The 23,484-nt window shown below is 38.8% G+C and overlaps 1 protein-coding gene across 1 annotated transcript in view; it reads right to left on the bottom strand.

Moving 5' to 3' along the window:
• The window catches only part of adgrv1 (adhesion G protein-coupled receptor V1), a 178,303-nt gene that overhangs the window by 143,746 nt on the left and 11,073 nt on the right, over nucleotides 1–23,484 (bottom strand). Inside the window, 3 exon segments of the mRNA XM_048189162.1 lie at nucleotides 666–761; nucleotides 6,739–6,888; nucleotides 9,019–9,206. Coding sequence (XP_048045119.1) covers nucleotides 666–761; nucleotides 6,739–6,888; nucleotides 9,019–9,204 — 432 coding nt within the window. The 5' untranslated portion in view covers nucleotides 9,205–9,206.

Genomic DNA, 23,484 nt, shown 5'->3' with positions numbered 1-23,484 from the left:
CTGCAGAGTTTATCTACAACCTGAACTATAGCTAATCTAAGTCTTCAGGATTACTAGGTTGTGTCCGGCATGGCATATTCTCTGAGTGGGTACTTCCTTTGAATAATAAATGTACTATGCAAGTGTTTAAAAAATATGTTCTATATTGTAGCTTGCGGTGTCCTTATATCATTTCACTGACATTCACAACTACTCTCTTCAGAAATTCGCACTACTATTATTATAAAATATGTTGTGAAACAATGGCCAAGTAGATTCAGAATGAGTTAAAATCTAGTTAAAACAATCAAGGCACACTGATTTTTAGTAAAAGAACATAAAGAATCAATTATGTCAATGTGATAATATAAGAAGTCAGTTTCCATGACAACATTGAAATATACATTATTAACAAGCTAATCCATTCAGTAAATTGCTTGCCTTTTTTTCTTAAAATTCTCAGCCACTCAGTAGTCTCCCTGGACTCCCATCTCAACAACCTTTCCTCTCAGGCATCTGACCCATACCACTCCCTCACTCTCACTTTCCCATCCATCGACCCCTCCACAACTCTCTAGAGTTTAATTACCCCCCACACAGATCATGCTAAGTTACAGTCACCCCTCCCCAGCATGCTCTGAACAGTTTCTTCCTGCTGTTCATTGAGGAAATAAAAAGAAACTTACTGAGTTGAAGGAAATTATCCCAAAGGCATTGTCATTAGACAGGATGGTGATGGTGGCAGTATTTGGAGTTCCCACCCTCACACCATTTGATGAGCTCTGAAAAAGTAAATAATTTAACTGAGAAAAAAAAAAAATGTACAGTACAGTCCAAAAGTTTGGAAGATTTTTAATGTTTTTAAAAGAAGTTTCGTCTGCTCACCAAGGCTACATTTATTTAATTAAAAATACAGTAAAAAACCAGTAATATTGTGAAATATTATTACAATTTAAAATAACTGTGTACTATTTAAATATATTTGAAAAAGTAATTTATTCCTGTGATGCAAAGCTGAATTTTCAGCATCGTTACTCCAGTCTTCAGTGTCACATGATCCTTCAGAAATCATTCTAATATGCTGATCTGCTGCTCAAGTAAACATTTATGATTATTTTCAATGTTGAAAACAGTTGTGTACTTTTTTTTTCAGGATTCCTTGATGAATAGAAAGTTCAAAAGAACAGCATTTATCTGAAATACAAAGCTTCTGTAGCATTATACACTACCGTTCAAAAGTTTGGGGTCAGTACGAATTTTTATATTTATTTTTGAAAAGAAATTAAAGAAATTAATACTTTTATTCAGCAAGGATGCATTAAATCAATCAAAAGTGGCAGTAAAGACATTTATAATGTTACAAAAGATTAGATTTCAGATAAACACTGTTCTTTTGAACTTTCTATTCATCAAATAATCCTGAAAAAAAATATTGTACACAAATATTTTGTACAATTGTACACATTAAATGTTTCTTGAGCAGCAGATCAGCATATTAGAATGATTTCTGAAGGATCATGTGACACTGAAGACTGGAGTAATGATGCTGAAAATTCAGCTTTGCCATCACAGGAATAAATTACTTTGTGAAATATATTCAAATAGAAAACAGTTATTTTAAATTGTAATACTATTTCACAATATTACTGTTTTTTACTTTATTTTTAATTAAATAAATGTAGCCTTGGTGAGCAGACGAAACTTCTTTTAAAAACATTAACAATCTTAGTGGTTCCAAACTTTTGGACTGTACTGTATATGGTAACCATGCCATATTTTGTTGATCCTGGAACAACATTTCTATCCAAAATGTAATCCTAACCCTATCCCTACCCCTAAACCTAGCCTAGCCCTATAAGTTATCCCTAAAATCAGAGGGAAATGATAGACGAATACCACTGATGTAGAAGCAACTAACCCTGGTTGTAAGTCTAAACTTGACAAACTGTAATCTGTCCCTCAAATCTGATTTGTTGATTGGAATGTTATTCCAGGATCAACAAAGATGTTGTTTCAGGAACATGTTGTACTTGATGAAATCAAGTTCACTGTATTCTTTCTTTTTTCTTTTCTTTTCACTTTATTGTGACTGATTGTCTGTTGCTGTGCAAATCAAACCAAAATCTATAACCAATGTATGTAGAAATACATATTACAGAAATAAATACACACACATACTTCCACACCTGTATATGCAGAAATTGTGAATTTCAGATTAAACATATTGAATGCATATTTTTTAATTGTGTATGAGTGTCTGTGATACAGAGTACAAAAAGAGATAAAAAGAGCATGACCATGTAAGAACATAAACCCTCTTTTGAGCACACCACTAAAATGAGTTTTTCCCAGCTGTAACAGAGATTTCTTTCACTCTTGTTGCAGTGGAAACACAGACATGGAATACACACGCTCAGACAATTCCCTGCTCACTGTGACAGAGGTCCAGCTCGGTACTACAACGCACAAATGCCCTCCCTCCTTGTCCCAGTGCAGAGTATAAAAACATCTATAGAGATACTTCAGTAACAGACATTTATTAGACTTGCTTGCAAACATTTTCATTAAAAAATGATAAGCGAGATAATGGAGTGTGGGGAATACAGAACAACAGTTTTCTTTTCCCCATTATGTTTTTTTTCTTCTTTCAATAATTAGCATATGTTTCATGTAAATTACTCTTAAGGACTGTCTTGGGTTCCTTTTAGTGCCTTCAGCTAGGGTTTCATTTCATGCCAGTGGTCTTTTGTCAACCCTAAGTTTCCCCATTCTGCCAGCCTGAGGTTCATTTGTTAAACAGCGGACAAGTAGACAGTGGAGCCGCGACCTGTTGTCATTAATCACTCACTGTCAACATACAGGGACAACACAGTAAAGAGAGGCCCTCAAATGAGACTCTGCTATAAGAAACACGTCCTTAGACAACACAAATGTGATGAATGTCATTTTTTATGTAAAAAATCCTCCATCTCAGTTTAATGAGATGACTAAAAGTAAGCCAATTGTTCTAAATTTCTAAACAGTGGGTCTCATTCACCAACCATGTGTACACACAAATTTGTGCATGACGTCTGCATACAAAACTTTTCATGAACAAATTAGAAATAAGTATGCTAATGAGAGGTCTATGTAATCTGGGTCTATCCACCTTATTTTTAACGGTTTTAGCCATTTGCTGAACAAGACGAATATGTGAGGCTTCCAGAGTCAGACAATGAAATTATTTTAGCTGTACAAAAACAGTTCATTATGCTGTTTGACATTACAAACTGGTATTTGTCATTATATAATTTTAATTTATTATCATAAAAATAATCACTGGTTCCTAGCACAAATAGTTTTACCGTTTACTGCACTTTTATATTCTTCTAGTTATTTATCTATAGTGGCTAATGAATCGGAAGTCTCGCACTCATGGAAAATAGCTTACTTGCAAGTTACAAAATAACATAATAAAGGTGCTTATTGTGTTTGAACTGGTTTTGAGGATAACACACATGACACTTCTCAAGGTTCGTCTTTAGAGAGCAGAGAGTGACGAAAGGCTGTATGAAAAGCCCTTATATGGTAGCTTGGGTGTGTTTATGCAAATTACTAGCTTTTTGCATGTGGTTGCTCATTACACTGCGTTCCAAATTATTATGCAAGAGACAAATCAGTAAGTTTTCTGTACAATAAACATTCAGATTTTAGTTTTTCTAAGAAAATGTTTGTTCATTTATTTATCCATGTCTTTTTAGATAACTGGTATCAATCTCAGACAAAATAATTTGCCAGGTCTATGGAAACCCTTCTTAGAGGTTGTTCCACATTATTAAGCACGTCACAGTTCTCATGCAATATGGGGAGGAAGAAAGATCTTTCTGAAGATGAAAAGCATGAAATGGTGCAATGTTGTGCAAAAGGCATGAAAACAACTAATACTGTGTGAAACTGAATGGAGATTATCGAATTATCATAAGATTTGTGAGTGATTTAGAGCACAGCAGAACTCGGTCAGATAAAGGCTTATTAATGAAAGTTCCTATCAAAAAAATGAATTGTATTAAAAGAGCAGCTATAAAAAAAAGCCAGTGTTGAGCAGCAAACAGGTATTTGAAGCTGCTGGTGTCTCTGGAGTCTTGAGAACCTCACCATGCAGGCTGGCAGTTGTGCGTAAAGATGCATTTTAGACACCACTAACCAAACCTAACAAAGAGAAACATTTACAGTGGGTTTAGAAATACATGACGACTAATTTTTAAATAGTTTTATTCACTGACTAATGCCGTACTACAATGGATGGTCTAAATGGATGGATTTCTGGATGGTTGGTGAACGGCCACCATGTTCCAACAAGACTGCGACGTCAGCAAGGAGCTGGCGGGTGATGATTTGGGCTGGAATACTGGGAAGTGAGATGGAGGGTATTAAAATGACTTTTGCAAGATATGTGGAGCTCATAACTGGCCATTTTCAGCTATGGTATAAAAAGGAGGATAGTGCATAGTACAATGCACTATTGTACAATGCACTATGCACTATCCCATGCTGTAAAAAAACACCACAGCAATAAAACTATTTGAAAATGTATTTCTACACCCACTGTAAATGTTTTTCTTTGTTAGGTTTGGTTAGTGGTGTCTAAAATGCATCTTTACGCACAACTGCCAGCCTGCATGGTGAGGTTCTCAAGATTCCAGAGACACCAGCAGCTTCAAATACCTGTTTGCTGCTCAACACTGGCTTTTTTTATAGCTGCCCTTTTAATACAATTATTTTTTTTATAGGAACTTTCATTAATAAGCCTTTATCTGACCGAGTTCTGCTATGCTCTAAATCACTCACAAATCTTATGATAATTTGATAATCTCCATTCAGTTTCACACAATACTAGTTGTTTTCATGCCTTTTGCACAACATTGCACCATTTCATGCTTTCATCTTCAGAAAGATCTTTCTTCCTCCCCATATTGCATGAGAACTGTGACTTGCTTAATAATGTGGAACAACCTCTAAGTAGGGTTCCCATATAGATCTGGCAAATTATTTTGTCTGAGATTGATACCAGTTATCTAAAAAGACATGGATAAATAAACAAACAAACTTTTTCTTAGAAAAACTAAAATCTGAATGTTTTTTGTACTGAAATCTTACTGATATGTCAATTGCATAATCATTTGGAACGCAGTGTAACATTAGAACGAGGTTAAACCAAAATCATGTGTCCATGCACGTGTTGATTATTTATTTATTTTTTTATTTTTTGGTGAGAAGTTCTCCTGTGCATCTAAATACAAAATATACACAGAAATATTAGTAAAAAAACAAACCAAGTATCTGGTCATATGATATTCTGAATCAACTAATTGCATAAAACCTGTGGAAAACCTTTTGGAAACAGGTGTTATTTCTGCAGTTCCATTTGTAGCCACTAAAGGTACGTAAATTAAGCTGCTAGGAAATTCTCCTCCTTTGCGTGTTATAGGAAGCTTATTTCCAGGCTTGTGCTTTTCTTATAGTGATTAGCTTCGCATAACGGCTCTTTAATCTTACGGCACTGACAGTTGTGGCTGTCACAGTTGGTTATTTCGCTTGAAGGTGACTTCTAACGTAGGGTTGCTATTGCAGTGCCATTACTTAACCCTTATAAAAAGCTAGTGGAACCCATCAAAGAACATGCAAGGGCTTATGGGCCGTTGAGCTGTGGCTGAACAGTTGACAAGCTTTCAGTGTTGTCCACTCAAGCAAGAACTTCAACCACTCTGGGATTCCCACTTTTGAGATGGATTACTCTTAAAAATGGGAAGAGGAAATATAGAGGTAAAGGAAGAGACTTCTGTCTCTGTCACACATACACAGACACATTTGAAACTCATTTATTAGAGGTGATGAAAAAACAGCAAAAATGTGTGCATTAAAAGTTAACACTCCAATATTTGCACCTGAAGCAAATTTAAGTGACACAGTAAGAAGTTTCTTTTCTTCTCAATCAGAATTGTTCTCATTTTTTCAGCTAACAATATTTAAACTTCTTTTTGAGAATATATCTTTTAAGTTAATTTTATTTATTCAAGTTTATTTTTCATCTGCACTGGCAAATGTTTTATTGTTTTAAGCATTGATCTCATAAAACCAATGTAGTTAAGTAAAACAGATAATTTTCATTAATTGAAATGAAGCTAAAAGAAAATAAATATAATAATTGTATGAAAAACTTACATCTAAAAAATAAAATTCAAAAAAGTTTTAAAAAGTACTAAAATTACTGAAAGTAAACTGAAATAAAAATAAATTAAAGCTAAATACAAAATAAGAATAAAAAGACAACCACAAAACAAAATTATTAAAACTAAAATTAAAAAGAAAAAGTATAAAAATGAAAGCTAACAAAAACGAATAAAACAAAATGAAAACAAACAAAACAAAAGTGAAAAAAGCAAACAAAACAAAACAAAACCCTAGCAATTTGGTAATGGGGTAAGAAAAACAAAACTATAATACTAAAATATATTCTCTGAAAACAAGCCTTATTATCTTACATAATTTTGCTGCTTATATAAATTGTTTTATGGATGCTTAGATATAAAGATTTATTTATTTTTATTTTACTAGAAAACAAGACCCCCTTAAACAACCCAAAAATTAAGTGTCTTGGTCACAGGCACTTTCGGTCAGCTTTTACTGGATTTGAAGCTAAACCCTTTTAATTACATGCATAGATCTTTAACCACTGGGCTCTACCTCCAGAGAGTCAGAGTTCCCCGATTCAAGTATTACCTGCAGGCGGAGGTTGAACACAAAGGTCTCATCAGCCTCAGGTATGTCATCATCCCTCACAGCAATGAAGATAGTTTTACTGCTTTCAGAGGACAGGAGAAAAGCAGCTGCAGTTGTGGCCTCAAAGTCACCAGTATCCTCTCCCTGAAGCTGGACAAGCACAAGATAATGCATGGAAAACAAGAACATGGAGTTTTAGTTTTGGGAACAATTATTTTAAAGCATAAATGTTCTTTCTTTCTTTCTTTCTTTCTTTCTTTCTTTCGGAACATGCTGAACAAAATCTAAGACTTGCATTGTGAGAAAACGGTTCTTTATAAAACATCTCAAAGTTTGTGACGGGAAATCCCTGACCTCTCTTAAACTCAACTGGCACCATCTGGTTGACAACTGCCACCTCTAGCAAATGCTTTGATGCCACCCACTGTAAGCCGCTACAAAACGGGCTCTTAGATCCTTCCTTTGCTGTGAATTTATGGAAGCCATTCAATGAACCGGCAACACTTGCCCACTTACCATGAGTGCTAAACAGGCACTGCCTGTGTTGACAGTAGGCATATTTGTGTTTCTATGCTAATTATGGCCATATGTGCTATGCTATGATTTGCCACACAGATGTTTGGGTGTTGAGACACAACCAGCTGTTAAGGCATTAACACATCAGGCAGTACAGAGGACTGTGGAGCCTAAATCAAATGTACAGTACAAAATGTCATTCTGCTTCCTATGACTATTTCTTTCTCACCATGCTTGTATTATGTGCCATTAGTGTGTCCCTATGACTTACTACTGATACAATTAAAAGAACAATTCTTTTTTTACATTGTTACATTGTTACATTTATTAAAAGGCACAAAGAAACTATGTTAATTTACCGGCAGTTCTTTCCAATAAAAAAAGGGCTACACTTTATTTTAAAGGTGCCCTCGAATGAAAAATTGAATTTATCTTGGCATAGTCAAATAACAAGAGTTCAGTACATGGAAATGACATACAGTGAGTCTCAAACTCCATTGTTTCCTCCTTCTTATATAAATCTCATTTGTTTAAAAGACCTCTGAAGAACAGGCGAATCTCAACATAACACCGACTGTTACGTAACAGTCGGGGTGTACGCCCCAGTATTTGCATATGCCAGCCCATGTTCCCAACATTATGAAAGGCATTAGACAAGGGCAGCCAGTAACGTCTGGATCTGCACAGGTGAATCATCAGACTAGGTAAGCAAGCAAGAACAATAGCGAAAAATGGCAGATGGAGCAATAATAACTGACATGATCCATGATAACATGATATTTTTAGTGATATTTGTAAATTGTCTTTATAAATGTTTCGTTAGCATGTTGCTAATGTACTGTTAAATGTGGTTAAAGTTACCATCGTTTCTTACTGTATTCACGGAGACAAGAGCCGTCGCTATTTTCATTATTAAACACTTGCAGTCTGTATAATGCATAAACACAACTTCATTCTTTATAAATCTCTCCAATAGTGTAGCATTAGCTGTTAGCCACGGAGCACAGCCTCAAATTCATTCAGAATCAAATGTAAACAATATAACAGTATACAATACTCACATAATCCGACGCATGCACGCCGCATGCATGACGAACACTTTGTAAAGATCCATTTGAGGGTTATATTAGCTGTGTAAACTTTGTTTATGCACTGTTCAAGGCAAGCGCGAGCTCCGTGGGCGTGGAGCACGAGAATTAAAGGGCCAGTAGCCCTGAATCGGCTCATTTATAATTATGCCCCAAAATAGGCAGTTAAAAAAATGAATTAAAAAAAATCTATGGGGTATTTTGAGCTGAAACTTCACAGACACATTCAGGAGACACCTTAGACTTATATTACATCTTTTTAAAAAAACGTTCTAGGGCACCTTTAAGGTGTCTGTGTTACAGTGTTACACATTTAAGTACATAGCAATGTTAATATACAATATGTATAACTACAGGGTTGGGGTTAGGAATATGGTTTGTTTTAGGGTTAGTTGCATGTAATTATTCATAATTTACTCATTTTACTACAAAAAGTACATGTAAACAAAGACACTAAAATAAAAGTGTTACCAAAAACTCTTTTAAAGCACGAAATAGCACCAAAATAGCAACATTTTGAGCAGCATAATACAGTTTAATTTAATTACATTTTATATTTATTTTGATAAAACCACTAGGTTTGCTACATACTTTACAAACCCGAAACAACTGACAGACACACAAACTGATAGTAACAAGGATTAACCACTCATGCAGATTGCTCTTCAAAACTTACTAGAACGAGAGCCGTGACATTAACTGGATCTCCAACTCGTTCCACCACAAGACGCACTATGGCCCTGCTGCTCTCATTCACAACAAACTGAGTCTGGCCCTGGAACCTCAGCTCTGCCGACTGGGACCTGACACTTGTGGTGAGCAGCATCAGAACCAGGCCAGCTAGAGCAAGAACAGCTGGCATTCCTGAAGAGAGAAAGAACATATACAGTTCAGTGACCATTCATCTGGATGGAGAATATTTCTGCATAAATATAAATTAAGCCAATTCAATATACAATTACAAGCCTCTGATACTGTCCTTCTTTCACTCACAGAAGATCTAACAGGGTGGTGCATAATGGTTACTGTTATGGTACCTGAACAAAGATTTCACACTTTCAAGGCAAGTGTTTTTAGGAGAATTAGCTCACTCTTAGAAAAAGGTTTCAATGGTCCTCTATATCGAACCCTAGGGTTCCTGCCTGAATTTTAAAGAACTCTTTATGCTAAAAGGTTTTATATAATTAGAAATGTCTTAAATGATTGCATAATACTTTCATGTTTAATAGGTTATTTCAGTTTTTTTTTTTCTAGTGATCAAGTTTGTTTACGATATGTTCAATTAATAAAATTAAAATTAAAACAACATTAATTCTTCATCCATAAAATGATCCCATGATGGGAACCCCTAAAAAGTTTCAATATACAGTATGAAGCACCTCACAGAACCCTTTAAGTTTCAAGGTTCTACATCAGAACGCCGACTCTGTATTGGCAGAGGCTGTTCACGTGAGCAGCACGACGCAAGAGCTGGCCAATACTAAGCTGCCGTTCTGACATAGAACCTTGAAGTGCTAAGCATAAACAGCATACGAGAATGACACAGAAGAGAAGATATTGGCCACGTACACACTGCAAGTTTCAGGAGTGACAACCGCATTTAAATGCGGGACTGAATCCCCTAAATTATCGTTACGTGTGTGTACAGAACACAACTCACTCTTGAAACTGCAATGATTGACAACTTGGAAACCATAACGACGTTCTGGCGTCTCTCATGTTTGGTATCCGTTATCGTGACCAAAGTAATATTAAAGTGACAAAACATTCGTTATTTTCAGCAATTTAAACACACTAACACTGTCGATGGAGGCGTCTTGTTTTATGCTTGGACAGCCTGTTTCAGACAGCTCGCGACATACACAAGAGACACACGTTACCGGTGCACGTAACCGTCATTAACAACTAGTTGTTCAGTTCGGTTCCGTACACACTGCATAGAATTTCTGTAAATGCGGTTGTCACTACCTGTATTTTTCGGGAGTTAATACGGTTGTAGAATGCGGTTGTCACTCTCGTATTTTACTGAACTGTGTGTGTACAGAACGCGATTAAGCACTAAAAGGTGAACTGACAACCGAATTTAGCTGTAGTGTGTACGTGCCCATTGTTGAATAAAGTCGTTATTTTTGTGTTTTTGCGCACAAAAAGTATTCTTGTCACTTCATAATATTAAGGTTGAACCACTGTAGTCACAGCGACTTTTTTAACAATGTCTTTACCTTTCTGGGCACTGAAAGTGGTGTTTAAATTGCTGTCTATGGAGGAGTCATATACCTCTCGAATTTCATCAAAAATATCTTACTTTGTGTTCCAAAGATGAACAAAGGTCTTACAGGTGTAGAACGACATGAGGGTGAGTACTTAACAGAATATTCATTTTTGAGTGAACTAACCCTTTAAGATTGTAGTCTTGCAGAACCAGACTTTTTGTATATAGACAGACTATGTTTTTTGTTCTTTTTGGAGCTGTCATTGTATCAAGATCTGTATGAAAATTCCTAAAAAATGATCTTTTGTGTTTCACGAACAAACATAACAGCATACAGGTTTTGAGTGACATGAGTTAAAGGGTTAGTTCACCCAAAAATGAAAATTATGTCATTAATGACTCACCCTCATGTCGTTCCAAACCCGTAAGACCTCCGTTCATCTTCGGAACACAGTTTAAGATATTTTAGATTTAGTCCGACAGCTTTCTGTCCCTCCATTGAAAGTGTATGTACGGTGCACTGTCCAGAAAGGTAATAAAAACATCATCAAAGTAGTCCATGTGACATCAGTGGGTTAGATAGAAGTTTTTGAAGCATCTAAAATACATTTTGGTCCAAAAATAACAAAAAATACGACTTTATCCACAGTGACGCTGCTTCTTCTTCTTCTACGGCGGTTGGCATCCAGCTTATTGGTGCATTACCGCCCCCTTCTGCTCCAGACAGCGACGCTGATGACATGTTATCTAGTGCGCCCGAGCTTCGTTTACAGTCTGAGGGAGACGCACGCTGTATTCAAGCTATTCTACATTGTTTGTATTTTGGTATTGCTATATTTTTTAAAATGGTGCGTAGGTGTGCATGTCGCGGATGTCCTAATCGCGTCACAGTCTGGAGCAGAAGGGGGCGGTAATGCACCAATAAGCTGGATGCCAACCACCGTAGAAGAAGAAGAAGCTGTCACAGAACCCTTGTTTCCCTGGACTCCATATCCCAAGATCCTCCTGTTTCCACACCTGCACTCACTTCCCTCGTCAGTTCCTCATCATTACTCATCACCTGCACCTGGACTCTATTGTCAGCACTCCCTATATATTGCACTCACTCCCTTCACTCCTCGTCCGTTCTCTGTTTGTGTTAAGCGTATGTTCGGTGTCTCCTTGCCTGTGTTTATTAAAGTGGTGTCCTTATTGTGGAAATCCGTATCTGCCTCATCTCTCTACCAGCATACCGTAACAGAAGAACGGACCTAAAACTACCGGATTTTCCACAGAAAAGAAAATGGAGTCTTTCACCGGCTCCCTGGATCCAGCTCCTCCAACGCCTCTCACCCTGACAGCCAGCGATCACCTTATCGGGCTTCTGCAGGTGGGTCGTTCGCTGGAGAGGTATGTGGAGGAGTTCGTTGAGCTCGCTTATTTGTCTGACTGGCCTGAAGCAGTTTTGATCTCCCTGTTTTTGGATGGATTGGATGACGACACTATCCGTTTTGATGAACCTGTTTTTTGTTTCTCCTTAAGCGAAACTATCAATTTAATTTTGTGGTTAAATGGCTCCAAATTCTACGTGGATAGGGTTCGGGATAAGTGTTGTCGTCCAGTCCATCCAGAAACACGGTTGGCCGGGCCAGTCAGTCAACCTCCGGCTTCCTCCGCATACCCCTCCAGCGAACTCCCTGCCTGCCCCATGCTGGACCCACATTCCTCTACTGGGCCCAGTAAGCGGAGGAGGAGGAAGAAAGAGGCTCCAGTCTCTCCAGAGCCCGCTCCAGTGTCTCCAGAGCCCGCTCCAGTGTCTCCAGAGCCTGCTCCAACCCTGTGCGAGCCACCTAGTGAGGTGGCCTGGCTTATAGACTTTTGGACAGAGCCAAGTTCTCCAGTCTCCGCCGAGCCAAGTTCTCCAGTCTCCGCCGAGCCAAGCTCTCCAGTCTCCGCCGAGCCAAGCGCTCCAGTCTCCGCCGAGCAAGCCGCTCCAGTCTCCGCCGAGCAAGCCGCTCCAGTCTCCGCCGAGCAAGCCGCTCCAGTCTCCGCCGAGCAAGCCGCTCCAGTCTCCGCCGAGCAAGCCGCTCCAGTCTCCGCCGAGCAAGCCGCTCCAGTCTCCGCCGAGCAAGCCGCTCCAGTCTCCGCCGAGCAAGCCGCTCCAGTCTCCGCCGAGCAAGCCGCTCCAGTCTCCGCCGAGCAAGCCGCTCCAGTCTCCGCCGAGCAAGCCGCTCCAGTCTCCGCCGAGCAAGCCGCTCCAGTCTCCGCCGAGCAAGCAGCTCCAGCCGCCGCCGAGCCCTCGGCTCCAACCCTCTCCGAGCCTGCCGCTCCAACCCTCTCCGAGCCTGCCGCTCCAACCCTCTCCGAGCCTGCCGCTCCAACCCTCTCCGAGCCTGCCGCTCCAACCCTCTCCGAGCCCTCAGCTCCGAGCCCTCAGCTCCAGCCGCCGCCGCCGAGCCCTCAGCTCCAGCCGCCGCCGCCGAGCCCTCAGCTCCAGCCGCCGCCGCCGAGCCTGCCGCTCCAGCCGCCGCCGCCGAGCCAGTCGCTCCAGCCGCCGCCGCTGAGCCAGCCGCTCCTGCCACCACCGAGCTCTTTATTATGAACTTTGTAAAGACTGTTTTCCCTCCCTGCCTCCCTCTCTCGCCTCCCATGTGTGTCTTCACTGAACCTTCACCTCAAGCCCCCTCGCCCAGATCTCCACCTCGGACCTCTGGGCGATTACCTTCACCCCGGCTCCAACCTCCTTCTGCTCCACCGTTGCCCATCAGTCCTCCAGCTTCACCAGTCTCCATCCTGCCTCCACTCACACCTTGGTCATTCATCAGCCTGCCCTCCCCTCTGGACTGCACTCCTCCGTCTCCGCTCCGTCACTCCGTCCCTCGGATTCAGTTGGCCTCCTCACTCCCCCCGGTGTTCGTTTTGTTGGCTGTCCTCCTGCTGCCACTGCGGCCTTCTGGAGCTCCGGCTGCGCCTTCGCTTCCGCCATCACCCGCCAGTCCTTCAGCGACGCCTGGGCTCAACGCCTCGAAGGCTTCGGCTCCTGACCCGCCATGGCTGCCCGCTGCACCTGACCCGCCATGTATGCCCGCTGCATGTCTGCCCGCTGCACCTGACCCGCCATGGCTGCCCGCTGCACCTGACCCGCCATGGCTGCCTTCAGCCCCTGACCCGCCATGGCTTTTGAACCTGCCCTGGAGACCTCCACTCCAGTCTGCTCCTCCCCCTGCACCAGCTTGAGGTCTCCAGGGCGCCCGCCCCCCTCCCGGTTGTTTCATCTATGGCGCGAGGACGCGCCTACCGGGAGGGGGGGGTAATGTCACAGAACCCTTGTTTCCCTGGACTCCATATCCCAAGATCCTCCTGTTTCCACACCTGCACTCACTTCCCTCGTCAGTTCCTCATCATTACTCATCACCTGCACCTGGACTCTATTGTCAGCACTCCCTATATATTGCACTCACTCCCTTCACTCCTCGTCCGTTCTCTGTTTGTGTTAAGCGTATGTTCGGTGTCTCCTTGCCTGTGTTTATTAAAGTGGTGTCCTTATTGTGGAAATCCGTATCTGCCTCATCTCTCTACCAGCATACCGTAACAGAAGCACCGTCACTGTGGATATACACAGACCCGGAAGAGAAGACAATGCTGAATAAAGTCGTATTTTTTGTTATTTTTGGACCAAAATGTATTTTAGATGCTTCAAAAACTTCTAACTAACCCACTGATGTCACATGGACTACTTTGATGATGTTTTTATTACCTTTCTGGACATGGACAGTGCACTGTACCTACACTTTCAATGGAGGGACAGAAAGCTGTCGGACTAAATCTAAAATATCTTAAACTGTGTTCCGAAGTCTTACGGGTTTGGAATGACATGAGGGCGAGTCATTAATGACATAATTTTCATTTTTGGGTGAACTAACCCTTTAATAGTTTTTTGGTTGAACTGTCCCTTTAAGACCTTGAAAATCAAGAGAATATGACCATTTTCCTTTAAGGTTCTTGACCTTGAAGGTCAGATTCCAGTTAATGTCACCTACAATTAGACACAATTTAGACAGGCATTTATTGTGGTCATCTCTTTTGAAGAGAAAGAGACTATTACGTTTTACTGCAGGCTTCAGACAATATCAGTCTCCTTTTTTTTTCCTTTAAGACAGTTGTCATGGCTAACAAAACATAAAACATAAAACATTAATGTTTCAAAACAACGTCTGGCCATCTATTTAGTCTTCTGTTGCTTTGAAGCACACACACTTTTTATATTTGCATTAAATTACATGGTAAATACACAAGCTTTGAATGAAGTCATCTTGTTTTTCCCTTTTTTTCTTAGTAAAGTCAATTACCAAGGAAAGTTGGACATTGGTTAAATTCAGTTCTTCATATGTTCCACTTCTGCTACATCATGCGGTTATTCTTGAGCCACAAGGTTGCTGGGAGCAGACGGCTTTCATCAATCAAGGTGCCATTTCAGATTACTGAGGGGTTCTTTCTATTGAGTTAGAAAGGATAAAAGTTTGAGGGGCAGAAATGCAACCATAGGCATTTTGGTACAATTTCATTCCACCAACGGCGTATGTATGCATGGGTGCGCATCTAAATCATCGGCAAGTGCCTGTGAGTGTGTATGTGTGTGTGTGTTGTGCCTTGATGACAAGAGGCGGGCAGGCAGGCAGGCGGGACAGCACGGAAGGGGGGCCGTGAATGCTATCAAAACTGGATTAGCGGCTGCTGGCGAGCTGACGCCTGGGGTGAGGGTACAAAGCCGGGACAGTAGAGGGGAAAGCCTGGTATTCAGCCCTGCTTCTCCCCCAGAGCTGGGAACTTCCTGACTTGTTCAGACTCAATACACAACATACACACAACTGCACCAGCACCTCTCTCTTATTTATTTACTTTTTTGTTTACATTATAATATGCTACCATAATACCAAATTTCTGCTAATAATAATTAGGTTTAGGATAGCACAAATAAATTCATAAACCATATTACAAGCTGTAAATAATAACAATTCTGCAAATTATACTTCAAATTCTGTTAAAACCATACTCTCATTGTGAGCAATTTTGTGATCAATTTCAACTCTAATTCTCTTACAATATTCTCTTACAATCACCATATGATATGGTTCTATCCAGTAATGTAAAGGTGTAAAGAGTACCTGAAAACCATACTTGTGTAAAAGTACAGATACCTTACAGCGAAAATGACAAGTTACAAATCAACAATTCCAATACGTCTTGAGTAAAGGTCTTAGGGTATCTGATTTTAACAGTACTTAAGTGTCGTATTTTACTCATATTGAATAGGCTCAACGACGCACTACTCAACACTTAAGTGAAAAACAAGAAACAGTTCATTTGTGAGGAAAGCAATCGCATGTTTATTTTCTAAAATCAAAATAAAACTGAACACCACAATATTGCAATAAATCAAGGTGGACACAACAGCCTCTTAAACAGTTAAGCTCAAGTGCACAAAAAGGGCATACATAAACCAATATCCTTCAGAAAGGACTCTTCAATATAACTGATAACGGATAAAATAACATGAAGTAAAATTAAATAGTCAAAGCCTACTTGCACTGGACGTGATCTTGTATATGAAACACCTGTAATTCAGCCAGTGTTGGCAATTGCTTTCAGTTGAAAGTAGCTAAAAATGGTCGCTAAATGTCGCTAGATGACGTCATACTGGAGAGTCCACTGATCTATATTAATATAAATATAGATCAGTGGGCGAGTCACGGAATCTAGATAAGGTTTGTCCAAGAAGTTGCTAGATTTATTGCTAGACATTTGAAAAAAGGTCTCAAAATGGGTGGGGAAGTCACTAAATCTAGCGACAAAAACACTAAATTGGCAGCACTGGATTCAGCAACTACCTGCTAATGCAGTTGTGTAAAATGTAGCCATGTTGACAAGCTGGGGTGAGCTTGCCCTGTAGATGGCGATAGAAATAAACTGCTGCATTAAAAGTTAGGTGCCATGCAAAATGTAACAAGTAATTGCATTACATTGCAAAAAATGCTGTTCTTAATTAGAGTTTTTGTCTTGTTTCTAGTCAAAATATCTTAAAGTTCTTAAATCAAGAAGCATTTTCTTGTTTTCAGGAAAAAATAAGTCACAATTAAGTAAATTTTTCCTTAAAACAAGCAAAATAATCTGCCAATGGGGTAAGCAAAATAATCTTATTTCAAACCAAGAATAAGCTATATAATCTTGTTTTCAGTTTGGACTAAGATTATTATGCTTACCCCACTGGCAGATTATTTTGCTTGTTTTAAGGAAAAACGTGCTTAATTTTGATTTATTTTTCCTGAAAACAAGAAAATAATTTGTTCTTGTCAAGAAAATGCTTCTTGATTTAAGAACTTTAAGATATTTTGACTAGAAACAAGACAAAAATTCTAAGTAAGAACAGCATTTTTTGCAGTGTACTCATTACAAATGTATTGGAGTAAAGACAACATATACTTATGTAGTCAAGTACAGATTAAAAGTTGCTAATATTTTTGATACTCAGCAAAACTACAAAGTAGCCACAAATATACTTAAAGCGTTAGTTCACCTAAAAATGAAAATTCTGTCATTTATTACTTACCCTCATGCCGTTCCACAACCGTAAGACCTTCGTTAATCTTCGGAACACAAATTAAGATTTTATTTGATTATATTAGATAAGATTTGATTATATTTCATTTTATTTGAAATCCGATGGCTCCGTGAGGCCTCCATAGCCAGTACTAAAAACTTATTTAAATCGGTTCATGTGAGTGCAGTGGTTCAATATTAATATTATAAAGCGACGAGAATATTTTTGCGCCAAAAAAACAAAATAACGACTTATTTAGTGATGGCCGATTTCAAAACACTGCTTCATGAAGCATCGGAGCACAAATGAATCAGTGTGTCGAATCATGATTCAGATCGCGTGTCAAACTGCCAACGGCTGAAATCACATGACTTTGGCGCTCCGAACAGCAGATTCGACACACTGATTCATCTGTGCTCCGAATCTTCCTGAAGCAGTGTTTTGAAATCGGCCATCATTAAATAAGTCGTTACTTTGTTTTTTTTGGGGCTCCAAAAATATTCTCGTCGCTTTATGATATTAATATTAAACCACTGTACTCACATGAACCGATTTAAATATGTTTTTAGTACCTTTATGGATCTTGAGAGAGGAAGTGTCATTGCTCCCTATGAAGGCCTCACGGAGCCATCGGATTTCAACTAAAATATCTTAATTTGTGTTCCGAAGATTAACAAAGGTTTTACGGGTGTGGAACGGCATGAAGGTGAGTAATAAATGACATTATTTTCATTTTTGGGTGAACTAACCCTTTAAGTACAGTAACTAATTACATTTACTCAAATACTTTACACCACAGCAGTTGTGTTTACGGATCAAGGACATATTGTTTATGGATCAAATTGTCATACTGAAATATGAAATAGTTTACCATTTTTTCAGTTGAAATGGGATGTTAAGATTGGATGGATGGATGGGCAATATAAAAGTTAACAAACAAATGCCTTTAAAGTCCATGATATCATGCTGTATTTTTGGCCACTGATAAATAAACGTACTTGACTTGACTAACACGGCTTGACTTACTGATAAAGCATCTTTGCGTATTTGTTCCTCTGGAGGTTCAAGCAATTCAAGGAGATGTTCAGGCCATCAGTCAACCAAGAGGTTACCACGGGCTCTTTGGCCACATCTCCTGACATTGATAAAGACAGACACTGAGAGACGCTACACACCCTTTGCCAGATCACCACAGGACATGCTGGCCTGAAGAACATCAAACGATTTATCAATGACCAGGAGGCCACTGAGCCGCCAAGACACTGGTGGTTTGGCTCTTAGGCTGACCCCAGGACAGTCTATTGTGGAGATGTCTCATTTTCAAAGACAAAATGAAGATGGTTTTCGAAGTCAAGCTACTCTTTTTTTCCCTCAGGCGCACAGGAGGCCCACAGCAGAAGCCCTTTGCCATTCAGTGCATATCAGAGATGGTCCAAATGCCAAAAAAAAAAAAAAAAAAAAAAAAAGGATGGAAGAGGGCATGAATTTTGGGTGAATATTCAACAGAAAGCTGCTCCCCTGCAGTGGGAGATACAGATGACTTTTTGCACTCTGCAAGTGTGCTGTTAAGTCAATACGGCGCCTCAGGTAGTCTCTCTCTCATTCGACATGGTTATCTCTGTTCCGTCAACCAAATCCTTTAGCATACTTCACCTCCTCTACTTTTAAAAACAAAGTGCTTGAGGTGATTTATATCTTCTCGGTGGTTTTCACCGATAGCATTCTGGAATTACTCATTACAATAAAAATGCATGCCTGCCCATGCCAGGAAACTTGATTACAATGGCATCTGTAATTCATCGTTGATGCTGAGTAAGCTACTTAATTCAGTCAGATTAGCAGATTAGCATGTGGGATATTTGCCCACTCTGTGTAACTCTGGGGGATTCATTTATTTATTATACTTGGTCTCTTTAAAGGGATAGTTTCCCCCAAAATGAAAATCTGTCATTATTTACTCACCATCATGTTGTTCCAAAACTGTATGATTTTCTTTCTTCTGTGAAGCACACACACACACACACACACACACACACACACACACACACACACACACACACACACACACACACACACACACACACACACACACACAAACACACACATATATATATACACATATTTATTTGGACATCTTCTTTCTCCTCTGAATTACAACCCGTAAGTATGATTAATAATTGTTGCTGTTATGTTCTCTATAGCAGGCACAATACGTATTTAGTTGTGTGTGTGTGTGTGTGTGTTGTATACACTCCTCACAGCTTGTAGGTCTCCGGCTAACCAGCTAACAGCAATATGTGTTCGTTTGCAATTGTCTAGAAAAGTGTCAAATGTTTGTCGTTGTTATTACGTGGAGTTATGATAAAGATAGAGCAATACGTTGGTGTACAACTGCAAAAATGGAAAAATGAATCGTTGAGCGAATCATTTGGGAGTCATTGAAGAAATGGGGTAAAAATAAATGCATATTATAAGACAATGAACGTATTTTTTGACCTTGCATGCTTGTAAAACTGTTATTGGGGACTTCCAAAACAAAAATAGGAACATTTCAAAAGCCATAATAGGGGCACTTTTAATTGAAATTATCCATTTAATATTTAGATCAGTGAACCCCAAGGAGAGTTTGACCCCATCACCTCATGCAACGGGTTCACATGGCAGCCATGCCTCTTATTGTAACTGAGACTTCAGCAATTACACTGGATCGCCTGGCTGAGGATGTGATAAAGTGTACGGTTACGGGTCTACGCTGCTGGCCCAGCAGCCGCCTCTAGTGTTACCCCTGCCCGGCAGCAGGATCCATAATCTTAACATCAATTATTCAATCAGCAAGACTTCACAGCCAGTACTAAGCAACAAGGAGAGCGGTGTGTGTGCGTGTGTTATGCAATACATTGAGCCTTCAGTGAGGTCACACACCTTGACTCCATGTGACTAGTGCGACCAAGTCAATGTGGTGTACTACATGCAATGTTTTCAAACTTTCTCGTAACATTCCTAATTACTATTTCCAAGAAGGAATACTCTAAAGTTTCCTATACTTTGGCCACTTTTGCTTGGAGCTCAAAATAATAACAGCATGCGCTGAATCCAAATTGCAGGCTTGACTTAATCTAATGGTCTGTCTACTTCTATAACAACCTGTCTGATGAGACTTTGGTAAGCTTTGGTAATGTGCAGTCATATTTATCACAGCACATGACATGTTAGTAAAAGTAAACCCATTACATGTCTCATGTATCTCTTGTAAGCCAAGTTAGCCAACAAAAGCTAAAGTCACGATCATTGCATCAACAGTCTCAACTAGTAAAGGCTTTCATTTGATACTTTGCCAGCCTAGTGCACTACAGTATAAATTAAGAAAGTCAAAATTAGAAACCCACAGATAAACACACAGCTTTTGAACAATTTTGAAAATATCATAAACACCGGTAACATTACAAATGGTATGTTAAATGTCTAGCATAATATACGCAAGCAGCATTTAAAGGCAATAAATTTTAACAACATTTCAATATAATGCCTTTTTTCCCCTTTATTCTAAGCCAGCAATGCATGTACTGTATTCTGCACAGAGGTGGCAATAATAGAGGATAACTTAAAATGAATGAAATTAAGTTGTGTTAAAATAATCAAACTTAATTAGCTCATAAAATCAATGTGTAAACTGATTGTTATATTACATTACAAAAACTATTGCTTTAACACTAGAACTACCGGAATTCACTAAATAATGGCCGTAGTTCATACTAGACTGCACCGAATGTCATTTTTGTCATATTTACAATTCGAAGCTTCAATTGAGGTTGTAGAATGACGCTTTATATGTCTGTCATATTTTATGATGGCATCACCCTAAAAAAAAAAAAAGTGTCAAATTCCTCAAACAAAATCCTCAATTTTAATAAAATCGAACAATGTGGATTAAATGGAGCACCGTGCACCAAGCGAACGAAGATAGCAAACACTGAAATAATAAGCGGCATACGCCATCTGTAATGCTTACAGTCAATTTGACCATTATGGCCATTCTAGGTAGAAATACTGAGAACTCTTTTGTGTTTTGTAATTTTAATAAAATAACAATATTAGAACAAAATATACAAACATTTAGGAAAAGTCAGGGTATAATAGCTATATGGGTTTTATTTCAACAAAGTTATTATACTGCAAAAAATAAAAATGGTCAAAATGACTGCCTTGGTAGTTCTAATGTTAATAAATTACATGTGAACATATGAAGAACATATGAAACTTCTTGAATTAAAAAAAAAAAAAATTGTATTGGTTAAATGTAATGTATTAACCCACTCCCACTCCCACCTTCTGTTACAAGTTTGAAAACAAGCAGCTTTGTCATAATTGCAGCAGAACATACCAGTGGAAATATTATAGCTTATGTATGGGGCATTAATATTGACATGTGGGGCCTGCAATTCAGAAAGGTTGAGAACCACTGTTCTGTACTAAAATGTACATGCATAAACAAGTGTTTTTCTCTCTTCCCAAATAGTTCCCCCATTGGATCCTCTTGTGCCCTCCTTCACAATATAAAAGCCAAATATTTAATTTAAGAAAAATATTAAGTTTTATTTATATAGCACCTTTCCAGAGCTCAAGGACGCTTTACAGTGTACAATTAACAAGGAAGAAATATGAGTAGACAATGATGAGAAACTATTATGATGAGAAAAAAACATGATGATTTAACAATCACACTTAATATTTTACATAAAATATACAAACATATAGCCTTTATATTTTAAAAAGAGGCTCCCTCGCAAGAAGATCCTTGTATTCGGTGGTACTTGGCATCAAAACTTTTGAAAACCCCTGTATTTTAGAATTTCATTGTTAGCTTAGCAACTCCAAGGAGTGTTTTTATTATATCTGAGTTGCTGCCTGATTGTTCCAAATCCCTAGAACGTTTTTTCACAAGATGTAATATAAGTCTAAGGTGTCCCCTGAATGTGTCTGTGAAGTTTCAGCTCAAAATACCCCATATATTTTTTTTAAATTAATTTAATTAAACGACCCCTTTAAATCACGCGCTCCCTCCCCCGAGCTCTCGACTATAAAACAGTGCATAAACAAAGTTCACACAGCTAATATAACCCTCAAATGGATCTTTACAAAATGTTCGTCATGCTTCGGATCATGTGAGTACAGTATTTATTTGGATGTTTACATTTGATTCTGAATGAGTTTGATAGTGCTCTGTGGCTAAAGCTAACATTACACACTGTTGGAGAGATTTATAAAGAATGAAGATGTGTTTATGCATTATACAGGCTGCAAGTGTTTAATAATGAAAATAGTCTCTTGTCTCCGTGAATATAGTAATAAATGATGGTAACTTTAACCACATTTAACAGTACATTAGCAACATGCTAACGAAACATTTAGAAAGACAATTTACAAAAATATCACTAAAAATATCATGATATCATGTATCATGTCAGTTATTATCGCTCCATCTGCCATTTTTCGCTATTGTCCTTGCTTGCTTACCTAGTCTGATTATTCAGCTGTGCACATCCAGACGTTAATACTGGTTGCCCTTGTCTAATGCCTTGAACATGGGCTGGTATATACATATATTGGGGGCGTACATATTAATGATCCCAACTGTTACGTAACAGTGTTATGTTGAGATTCACCTGTTCTTCTGAGGTCTTTTAAACAAATGAGATTTACATAAGGAGGAGGAAACAGTAGTGTTTGAGACTCACTGTATGTAATTTCCATGTACTGAACTCTTGTTATTCAACTGTGCCATGGTAAATTAAATTTTAAATTCTAGGGCACCTTTAATTTGTAGGTTACGTTACTGCAATGTACAGTGTATGTCTATCTTAAAGGTATAGTTCACCCAAAAATGAAAATTTGATATTATCTGCTTACCCCCAGGGCATCCAAGATGTAGGTGACTTTGTTTCTTTAGAGGTAAAAAATTATATAAATACTGTTCGGTTTCTTGCACAAACCGATCGTTTCGTGTCTTAGTACATCAATGTGTCATCACGAGCCACAGGGTTTAATTTGGATTTGTCTGTGCATGTTTTTTTGACTCTTATATATTGTGTTGCCATTGACATGCATTATACGACTGACAGACGGCAACGGTTGGAGTTAAAAATCATCATTTGTGTTCTACTGAAGAAACAAAGTCACCTACATCTTGAATGTCCTAGGGGTAAGCAGATAAACATCAAATTTTCATTTTTGGGTGAACTATCCCTTTAAGACTGGCTCAGGGTCATTTGGGGTTATACTGGTCAAAGCTGATCAATTATGACTCAGCAACTTGGCAGACTGACTTTCCTGTAGCGGTAACACCAAAAGATCAG

The sequence above is a fragment of the Megalobrama amblycephala genome, linkage group LG4 (assembly GCF_018812025.1).
Source record: "Megalobrama amblycephala isolate DHTTF-2021 linkage group LG4, ASM1881202v1, whole genome shotgun sequence".
In the NCBI taxonomy this organism is placed as follows: domain Eukaryota; kingdom Metazoa; phylum Chordata; class Actinopteri; order Cypriniformes; family Xenocyprididae; genus Megalobrama; species Megalobrama amblycephala.
Note: the sequence above shows the minus strand (reverse complement) of the source record. Positions and strands in the feature narration are given on the sequence as shown.